General features: G+C 54.3%; 1 protein-coding gene across 1 annotated transcript; it reads right to left on the reverse strand.

Annotated features, from left to right (window-relative positions):
- Nucleotides 1-8,434: 8,434 nt before the first annotated feature.
- On the reverse strand, nucleotides 8,435-10,234 carry LOC136357288 (general transcriptional corepressor CYC8-like). The gene is made up of 2 exons (XM_066312351.1): nucleotides 8,939-10,234; nucleotides 8,435-8,812 (listed from the first exon to the last, which is right to left on the reverse strand). Exons 1-2 carry the CDS (start codon nucleotides 10,232-10,234, stop codon nucleotides 8,435-8,437), a joined length of 1,674 nt encoding a protein of 557 aa, XP_066168448.1.
- Nucleotides 10,235-10,447: the final 213 nt, after the last annotated feature.

The following is a 10,447-nucleotide window of genomic DNA, read 5'->3' on the forward strand; positions in this document are numbered from 1 at the left end:
CACCCATTATCTTCCTTCGCCACTGCATACACGCCGTTTGCCATGGCCCCTCGCAAGCCAAACCCAGCTTCGGCAAAAGGACCGGATCCCGGCCGGGTCGATGATGACAGCACCGCCTTTTTGGGGGTTTCTCTCGTGGACGACGTCGAACTGGCGAAGTTGGTCAGCTCTGGGGCGTTGGTTGAGGGGCAGGCTTTCGCCCCGGGGAAAGCCGTGGTGCCGAAGCTTGTCGACAATCGGACGGTGGTGTTCGCCGTCTTTTTTGAGGCGGGGCTACAGTTTCCGTGCAACGTGTTGTTGCCGGAGATCCTTCGCCTTTTCCAGGTGGAGCTTCCGCAGTTGAGCCCATCGGCGCTAGTTCGGATCTCCATCTTTGACTGGGCGTGCCGGACTTCCGGGTTTGAGTCCAGCGCCGAGCTCTTCGACGCCATATTTTTCGCCATCATGAACTCGAAGACGGTGATTACCCCGGCTGGAACGAAGAAGACAGTGTTCGGGAGCATGAACTTTAACGTTCGCCCCGAGCGGTCTGATCTCTGGCCGGTGAACGCTGCCATGTCGAAGTGGGACCGCCATTGGATGGCGAGGTGGTTCTATCACACCATCCCCTTCGCGGCTGGTTCTGACTCGGCAAAAGCTCTTCGGTGCCGGCGTAGGGCGATTGCGCCGAACCGGAAACCCAAGATCGCCGTGGACGGGGCTATGGAGGCGCGGTTCGTCCTGCTGCGCAAGGTTTGCTCCCGCCTTAGCTGCCGTGACTTGGTGGAGGAGTTCTGTATGCTTCGCATCTTTCCCCTCTCCCAGTCATGGCAAGTCACGGTCGAGCAATGCGAAGAGGCTAACGGTTTGCCGAACTTGGTTCTTCCTGAGGGGACGAACAGTAAGACCGTTCTTTTGCTATACACTCCTGTGCTTTGTTATTTTGCCTTGTCTGACCTTTAACGCAGCTACACCCTTTACTTTTGCAGTGTCGACCCTCGACCAGGCTGAAGCCAAAGCCCGCAGGATGATCGGCGACGTTTCGGTCGTCGAGTATAGCCAGCTGCTAACACGACAAGCAGCTGGGCGGGCGAACCGGGTTTACAACGGCGAACTGCCTCCCCGGGCGAATCCCCAAAAAGCCGACGACGATGTAGGGCCTTCGCGAAAGCGGATGCGTGGACAAGTGAAGCTTGCCCCCAGGAAGCGAAGGGTTCCTGCTTCGTCGGACTCCGACGCCGACGACGAGGATGATGCCGAAGAACGTGACGGCGAGGAGGAAGGAGAGGAAGAAGAGGAGGTGGAGGCTGTGGCTGATAAGGCCGCGAACAAGGCGATAGAAGACCGCGTCAACACCCCCGGCTACACTCCTACCCCAAGTCCAGGTCACAACGAGACCGGGGTGGAGTCGAACAGCTCTCCCCTTCGCCGAAAGGATTTGGAAGGGGCGAAGGCCCTAGTTGCGTTCTCGTCGGGCAAGGCGGCGAAAGGAGGTCTGGTCAAGAAGATCTCAAAGAAGAAGGGACTCGTCGACATCGCTCGCGTTTTCAGCGACGACGAGTCTTCTGTCGAGACTCCGACTTCACCTGCTGGCCGCAGTTTGGACCTTTCGACTGCTCCCCTTGCTCTGCTCGGCGTTGCTGGGGCAGGCGGTAGCGCCGCCGCCGAAGCTGCCACCTCCGCCGAACGGATCGTGTCGGCTGTGGCGAGGGTTTTCGGGAGCCCTGTGCGCGAGCCAGCCATTTCGCCGCTGGTCAAGGCGAAAGGGAAGTGTACGGCCGTCGAAGCATCTGCCTCGGAGTATTCCCTTGCGGCGCCCCACTTCGCCCCTGGTGACTTCGAGACCCGGGCAGACCTTATTCTCTTTGTGGAGGGAGTAAGCAATCTTGTCTTGCCCGTCGGCACCCCGAGCCTGTTCACCGAACTTAACGAGTTCGACGAGGGGTGTTCCACCATTAAAAGTTTGGCGGTTCGGGTATGCCTTTTCTTCTTTCTTCGTTTTCCTCTTCCCTCTCTTTTTTTTTACGTCTCGCAATTAACCTTTTGTTCTTTTCGCCCGCTCCTATCTTTCATCTAGATTCTTGCGGCTCACTGTTCGACAGAGCGAACCGTGCGGGCCCGTTTTGACGGTTTTAAGAGCCGTCTTCGAGCCAAGGATGATGAAATAAGCCGTAAGAACCTGGAGGTGGAGTCCCTGGCCCATACCCTCAAGGAGGCGAAAACTGAAGTCAAACGCCTCATTCCGAATTGGACAAGGGGAAAGAGGCCTGGGCCGAGGTTGATCGCCTCAAGGCCGAACTGGAGAAGGAGAAGGACCATTCGGCGGTGCTCATCGATTACTACAACCTTACTGAGCCGAAGATGGAGGCTCTTCGCCAGAAGGCTAGCAGGGTCGAAGCGAGCGCCGCGGAGGAGTCGCAGCGGTTTTCACGGGAGATGGCGAACACCGCCGAATCCACGAGAACGGCTTGCCAAACGCTCCGCCTCGCCCTTACCGACATGGGCGCGAAGGTGCGGGGGGTCCCTGCCGAGTATGCCTCAGCCTTCGACTTCTCTGAGTGGACCCAGCAGGCTGGCGGATCGGTTTCGGACTGTGCCACCACGTACGGCAATTGCTGTGCGCGCGTATCGGCGGCCTTTACCTTAGGCCTTTTGCAACAGTTCGGCTGCGAGCACGTCGCCGAGTTCCCTACCTATGCGAAGGGGGACTGGGAGATTAGTGCGCAGAACATTTCGCCCGCTCTTCGCGCGTGGCGAAAACAGTTCTGGCAGAAGGATGGCCGGTCCGCTGCCAAAGCGCGCCTTCTGGAGCAACTGACGAAGGCGGAGGCGGCAGATCGGGGCGAAGGAGAGGGCGCGGCAGGCGAAGAGGCTGGAGGCGATGCCCAGGATCACCCAGAGGTGTGAGGCCCTCCGCCCTTTCCTTGGATTTTTGTAGTTTTCCTCCCTCTTTTGCGTTTGCCTGGAGAGGCGAATGATGTACATTCAGCAGGCTGCCGCTGAACCTTAAAAAAGGTTTTTTTGTACATTTGGAATATATGACACAATCTTAATTGCTTTTTGATGATCGAGGTCTTTGGCATATTATTTTTTTCGCTCATCTCGCATTATGCCATACCTCCCCCTTCTTCCGCCTATTCTTACTATGTAAGCTGTGTTTTGCTTTTTCTGCGCTGTCTATCAGGGGGTTCGCCGAAAGTTGTGCATTCGGCCCCCTTCCGGGAGCTGGCGAAGTCAAAACGAGAAATTTGTGGCATTGAAGGACCTGCCGAAGGTGCGATGTCCATTTCGGCCTATTTATTGCGAAATGGAGATAAACGGTCGCAGCTATAAGGTTTTCAAGGTTGCCGACTGGCTGCGGGCGCACCCCGGGCGAACCTTAGAAGATTACGACCTTGTTCATTCAAGACGTTTGGAGGATATGGCTCGCTTTTGGCGAAACCATCAGAAGACTAAACGTCAGGAAACGATCTTTCAGCGTCGTTACAGTTTAGTCTGTGTTTCGCCCCCTACTCCTCTTAAGGTTGTGTACAATATTAGTAGTGATGACGAACCTAGTTCGCCTTATCATTCCTTAGGGAGGGATAGTGATTATGGGGATGAAGATGTAATTTACTTGAATTGTATCGTGTTGTGAAACTTCTATTCTTCGATTATTTTTTTTCGAAGTTAATAAAGACGTGTTTTATTTCCTTTTCGCTATTGTTTGCATCGTCACTTTTTGTGCTTTTGTTAGGTCGGAACATGCCGGCCCCTTTGCATATATTAGCGAAATAGGTGTACTGACTTTTCAGCTTTTCGTCGTTCGTTTTTGATCTGTAGCTTTTATGCTGATTGGACGTAACGTCGTTCGGCTATTTATTTTCCGAGACAAGCTGTTGCGGTTTCAACGTTCGGCGAGCAATGCTTTGGCCGATTCGTTTCGCCCCCCTGGCCTTTTTCGCTGATCAGGCGTTTGCCTTGAGGTTTTTCCACAAATTATCAATCACACGAAAAATAAAAAGAAGGCGGAGGACACAGAGATTTTATACTGGTTCGGGCCTCCATGTTGGATAATAGCCCTACATCCAGTTTTCTTTTTTCTTTTTTCTCTCTTTCTTCTTCTTTTTTTCTTTTTTTTTCTTGCCGAAAGGCTTTCATAGTGCCGAAGGGCTTACATAGTGCCGAAGGGCTTACATGACAGTATGTACATTTTTACAATTTGGCGATTTGGGTGACACCCATTCTAGACATAGAAGCGCTTGAGAGAGGCGGCGTTCCAGGAATGGTCGAACTCCTCGCCTTCGAGTGTCGCTAGGCGAAAAGATCCCGTCCTGGACTTGTGTTTGATGAGGTATGGTCCTTCCCACTTTGATTCAAGCTTGCCAACCGCTACTGGGTTCGCCTTCTTCCTTAGGACGAGATGACCGGGCATCAGCTCCGTGGGTCGAACTTTTTTGTTGTAAGTTGCCGAAGTGCTTGTGGCGTACTTGTGCATGTGCTCAAGCACTTCGACTCTTACTCCTTCCAAGAGTTCGAGCGATACTTCACGTCCCTCTTCGCCCCCAGAGAACATCACCCTTGGTGAGTTAGCCCCTAGCTCTGCTGGGGGTCATTGCCTCATCGCCATAAAGAAGCATAAACGGACTAAACTTGGTAGGTCTTGTGGGGGTCGTCCAAAGGGCCCAGAGAACCGATAGCAATTCCTCTGGCCATTTGCCTTTCGCTGCCCCCTCGAGTCTTTTCTTTAGTGCTTCTAGGATCTTGCCATTTGTACGTTCGGCCGCCCCATTCTACTGCGGGTGTGCGACCGACGCGAACCTGATTTCCAGGTTAAGCCCTTCGCACATTTCTCTGAACTTATCAGAGTCAAACTGCTTGCCGTTGTCGGTAATGAACTCTTTTGGTACTTCGAAACGACAAACGATGTTTTTCCATACAAACTTCTGTACTGCTGCCGAAGTGATTGCCCCAAGGGGTTCGGCTTCAATCCATCGAGAGAAAGATTCCACAGCTACAATTGCGAATTTATACCCGTTTCGCGCCACCGGGAACGGCCCGATGATGTCCAGTCCCCATCTGGCGAAGGGCCATATTGGCGCAATGGGCTACAGATCATACTGGGGCGCGGCTTGGCTTCAGCCATGACGCTGGCAACTTTCGCACTTCTTTACTTGCTCAACACAGACTTTCAACACAGTGGGCCAATAAACTCCTTGTGTAAATACTTTGGAGGCCACTGTTCTTGCAGCCTGGTGCGTGCCACATAGCCCCTGGTGTATCTCTTTTGCCATTTCTTCGCCTTCGGCAAAAGAGATGCAAGGAAGTAAAGGTTGAAGTACCCCGGAGCGGTAAAGCTGACCCGAGACCATCTTATACTTCGTGGCTCTGAGTTGTAAACGCTTCGCTTCTGCTTCGTCTACCGGAAGCCAGCCAGTTTCAAGGTGTTTCACAAATGGGGTTCGCCAGTCATATGGGTCTTTGCCCAGTTTCTCCTGGTCGATTGCCATGACTTCGGAGCTGTCCATCGGCACACTTGGAGCATGTAGGACTTCGAAAAAGATGCCAGGCGAATGTGGGCCACCACAAGCAGCGGATTTCGCCAAGGCGTCTACTTCCTCGTTCTGGTCTCTAGGCAAGTGTTCAACCGTTATGCCGGTGAAGCATTTTTCCATGGACCGAACAGCCTCCAGATACCTCTTCATTCCCTCTTCTTTTGCCTCGAAGGATTTGTCAACATGGCCTGCTACCAACTTGGAGTCAGTTCGAATTAGCAGGCGCCGGACTCCCAGTGCTTTCGCCTTTCTTAGGCCCAGGAGAATGGCTTCGTATTCTGCTGCGTTGTTGGTTGTGTCGAACTGCAGTCTTGCTGCGTACCAAATCGGCACACCATTCGGCGAAAATAGAACTGCCGCAATGCCTGCTCCCTTGTGCGACCACGAGCCGTCAGAGCACATCACCCAGAATTGTTCGGCGGGCTCGGGGTCGGGGGCAAGTACCGGTGTCCATTCGGCTACGAAGTCGGCTAGCACTTGAGACTTGATGGCAGAGCGTGCAACAAAATGTAAGTCGAACGGGGATAGCTCTGCCGCCCACTTGCTGAGCCGGCCAGTGACCTCCTTGCCTCAGAGTATTTCGCCCAAGGGGTACTGTGATGGCACTATGACTTTGTGGGCCTGGAAGTAGTGCTTAAGCTTGCGCGAAGCCATCACTAGGGCGTAAGCGAGCTTTTCCATTTCAGTGTATCTTGTCTTCGCTCCTTGCAGTGCTTCGGAGACGAAGTAGACCGGTTTCTGTCCGAACTCTGTTTCTTGGACGAGTGCAGCACTGACCGCCACCGGCGAAGCTGCTAAGTATAATAGCAGTTCGCTTCCTGGGGGTGGGCTTATCAGAACTGGCGGGCTTTGCAAGTATTGCTTTAGCTCGTCGAATGCTGCTTGGCACTCTGGTGTCCAATTAAACTTTCCCGCGCCCCGGAGGGTCTTGAAGAAGGGCAAACCTCTTTCGGCCGCCTTTGAGAGGAATCGACTGAGTGCCGCAATTCGGCCTGCAAGCTTTTGTACTTCATGTACGCTTGACGGAGGCTTCATTTGCTGGATGGCATCGATTTTCTCGGGATTCGCTTCGATGCCTCTTTCGGAAACAAGGAAACCCAACAACTTGCCTGCGCGGACGCCGAAAACGCACTTCTCCGGATTCAGCTTTATGCCTGCCGCGCGCAAGCTGTCGAATGTCTTATGTAGGTCGATCGCATGGTCGAAAGCCTTGCGGCTTTTTACGACGATGTCGTCGACGTAAGCTTCCACATTCCGCCCCAACTTCTTGCCAAGGACCTTGTACACCAGCCTGGCGAAAGTTGCTCCTGCGTTCCTTAAGCCGAAAGGCATCCTGAGGTGACAAAATGTGCCGAATGGAGTGATGAAGGATGTTTTGGGGATGTCGAGCGGGTTCATGTGGATCTGGTGGTAACCGGAATATGCATCCAGGAAACTCATGAGCTCGCATCCAGCTGTTGAATCCACGAGCTGGTCGATTCGCGGCAAGGGGAAGTCGTCTTTTGGACACGCTTTGTTCAGGTCTGTGAAATCGACACACATGCGCCATTTGTCGTTCGACTTCCGCACCAGCACTAGATTCACCAACCACTCCAGATGGTCAATCTCTTAGATAACCCCCGCCCTGAGCAATTTTTGTACTTCGGCTTTCGCCGCTTCTTGGCGATCGGCAGACATCTTGCGCAACTTTTGTTTTCTTAGCTTAATGTCCGGGTTGACTGCTAGGTGATGCATCATGAGATCCGCCGGGACACCCCCCACCTCGTCAGGGCTCCAGGCGAAGATATCGATGTTCTTTTTGAGCACCTCTAGGATACTCTCAACTTCCTCTTCGCCCATGTCGCCCCCCAGTGATACGAGCTTCGTGGGGTCGGCATCATCAATCTGCATTTTGGTATCTTGCCGTGAGGGGTGGGCTTTGGCGTGTGCTTCGGCCGTTCATGCAGTTCGGTCTCAACACTGTGCACTGCTCTGTTGATTATGGCTAGATCGCCTTTTGAAGCGGCCGAAGGCTGAAGCCCCTTGACTACTATCACCCCTGTCGGGCCGGGCATCTTGAGCTTGAGATAATTGTGGTGGGAAATGGCTTCGAACTTGTTCAGGGTTGCACGGCCGAAGATGGCGTTGTAGTTATACGGGATGTCGACGACGTCGAACAGTATTTGCTCTTCGCGTCTGTTCTCCCTCAAGCCAAAGGCTATCAGCAAAAGTGCTTGGCCGAGAACTTGAACTGCTTCGCCGCCGAAACCGCGGAGCGATGCTGGTGCTGGGGTAAGGGCTTGGGTAGGCAACCCTATCTTGGCGTATGCTTCGGCGAAGATAACATTGGCCGAACTCCCTCCGTTGACCAGAATTCATCGGACTTCGAAACCAGCTATCTCAGCTGAGATTACCAGGGGATCTTGATGCAGGAACATAACTCCTTCTGCGTCTTCCGGCCCAAAAGAAATTAGTTGGTTCAGATACTGCGGCGCCCCTTCACCCGCCGAAGTGATGCTGTGGACCATACGGGTCTGCATCTTCTTCTGCCGTTTGGACAACTGGCTTGGCGGGTCAGCTCTTGTAATCACTTGGATTACCCTTTGCTGTACATCTTGGCGTTGTTCGGCTGGGGGTGTTTGCTCATGAACTGCTTCGCAGGGTGCTTCGACAGTTGTTCCCTGCTGCGGCCTTGGGTCTTGCGCGTTGCCACATTGCCTAATGTTTCAGCATTGCTCCGTGGTGTGCGAAGAGCGTCCGTGAAAGGCGCAGTAGAGGTCTTTTCGGACCTTCTTGCGAGCTGGCTGCTGATGGTTGCTCGCTTGCTGGGCATCGAACTCCTTGCGGAGGGCTTGCACTTCTTCGACCACCATCACAGCTTTGCCCGCACGGTCTGTTCTGAACTTTCTCCAAGTTATGGGGGCCTGGCCTTGCCTTGGCGGCTATCCTTTGATCGCCGGCTGAGACTGGCGAACAGAGAGGGGAGGTGGTTTGGCAACTTGAACTTGTGCTTTAGCTTGAGCAGCGACGAGGGAGGCTTTGTCGTACTCAGCTTGTATAGCTTGTCGTCGCTTGGAATCCTCCTCGCCCCTTGCGAACCCGTCAATGATGCGAAGTAGGTGCTCGAGCGTCTGTGGCTCCTTGTTGGCGATTTTTCTTGTGAGTTTGCCCTCGAGCAGACCGGCCGATGCGGCGTTTATAACCGACGCCTCGGTTATGTCTTGAACTTGGCACCGGGCTTGCGAGAAGCGACGCATGTACTCCCTTATCGACTCCCCCGGCCTTTGGCGAATGACGAGGAGGTGTTGCTGCGTCTTCGGCTCCTCATAGGTGCCTCGAAAGTTAAGGACAAAAACATCGCGCAATTGCTCCCATGAGTAAATGCTATTGGCTGGTAAATTGAAATACCAAGAACGGGCGATGCCGTCTAGAGCGAGATGTATTACCGTTGCCTTGGTATTTTCGTCACCATGAGCCGCTTCGATCGCTGACTCATAGATGGAGAGGAACTCCTTCGGGTCGGTTTCGCCCGAATAGCGCGGTACGGGTGGAAACTTGAACTGGGGTGGGATTGGACGAGTCTTGATTCCCCCACTCAGCGGTAGCCCCTTTTCGCCTCCCGCCCTGTTTACCGCACCTTGCTGCGGGTACGGTGTGGCGAAGGGCGAAATCGTAGCTTGTGCGTGAGGTTGGGCCATGGCATTCGGCTGCCCGGCACCAACTGGAGGTACTTGTTGAGCCGCCATGGATGGGTCAAAAATCGGCTGTGACCACGTCATGGCAGCTTGGATTGGTGCTTGGTTTGTTCCGAAGCCTGGAGTCGGAGCTTGCTGCCGAACGGTTGGCGCTTGAGCAGCGTTGACGAAGTCGAACTGCGGTCCTTGATTCCACGGCGAAACTCCCAGGCCCGGCTGAATCAGTGGCAACCAATTAGGCGTACCTTGACTTGTATTCCCCTCCGGGTGGGCCGATGGGGTTGTAGTTGAAATGCAGTGGGGTTGGTTGAGTCGCTGAAGGAAAGCTTGGAGTTGCGCCTGCAGAGCCGAAGCCCCTTCCACCACTGTTTGTGGCGCTTGGCCAGGTGGTTGATGGTGTACTTGGGCAGCGACTAGTTGAGCTTGCAGTTGCACGTGAGGGGCCAGATGCACAGCTACGGCCGGTTGCTGCCCGGCGAAGTACACCGGCGCTTGAGCGGCTTGTGGCGGAAAGGGCTGGGTCGTCACTTGCGGATGGACTTGAGGTGGGACATAACCTGCCGAATACTGAAGGATTGGAGCCGACGTGGCCTTGGTCCGTCTTGCCGCCTCGTATGCTTGTTGTTGTTTTTGCATTTGGCGAAGCATGTCTTGGAGCCGTGTCATGTTCTGTCGCATGGCTTCCATGTCGGCTTCGGCTTGTGCTTCGGGGTCAGGGCTGACTTGGGCCTGCACAACGGCGAGCGCAATTGGGGCCACTGCCGGCTGCGATGGAGTGGCTTGGGGCACCACCGGTTGGCTTGTCGAAAGGATCTCCGCCCTGGTCTGGAGTGCCCTTGCCGCCGCAGCCGCCTTCACCACGTCGACCGCGTTCGGCACTTGCATAGAGGTTGCAGGGGCCGAAGGCGGTTGTGATGGCGCTTGTCCTCCTCCATCTTCAGCCACGGGCGCCGAAGGCTCTGCTCCTTCCTCGGCGGCCATGTCCGGTCCGGCGTCGCTTTCCTTCCGCCTGGTAACCTTCTCCTTCACGACCCTCTTCGGTGGCATTCGCTCTTAGTGGTTTCGCTCGGAGGTCCCCACGGTCGGCGCCAGCTGTTGTCGAAACGACAACCGCATACATCGAAAGACGTGGTTACTCAACAGTGGTTGGAAAAACTAAGTGTATTAAATTTCGAATTTCACTTGGGGATCCCCCCATTACATGGCCCTAGGGGACTATTTATAGCCCTATTACAGGTTCTTGCTACTAGGGTTTAGGTT

This window comes from Oryza sativa, chromosome 7 (assembly GCF_034140825.1).
Source record: "Oryza sativa Japonica Group chromosome 7, ASM3414082v1".
Taxonomy (NCBI): Eukaryota; Viridiplantae; Streptophyta; class Magnoliopsida; order Poales; family Poaceae; genus Oryza; species Oryza sativa.

Bases quoted from the DNA above. Each gene is read 5' to 3' on its own strand.
- LOC136357288 (XM_066312351.1), bottom strand. From the start codon at position 10,234: ATGCCACCGAAGAGGGTCGTGAAGGAGAAGGTTACCAGGCGGAAGGAA. The intron at 8,813-8,938 runs GTAATACATCTC...ACCTATGAGGAG, and splicing joins ACGAAAATACCAAGGCAACG to CCGAAGACGCAGCAACACCT.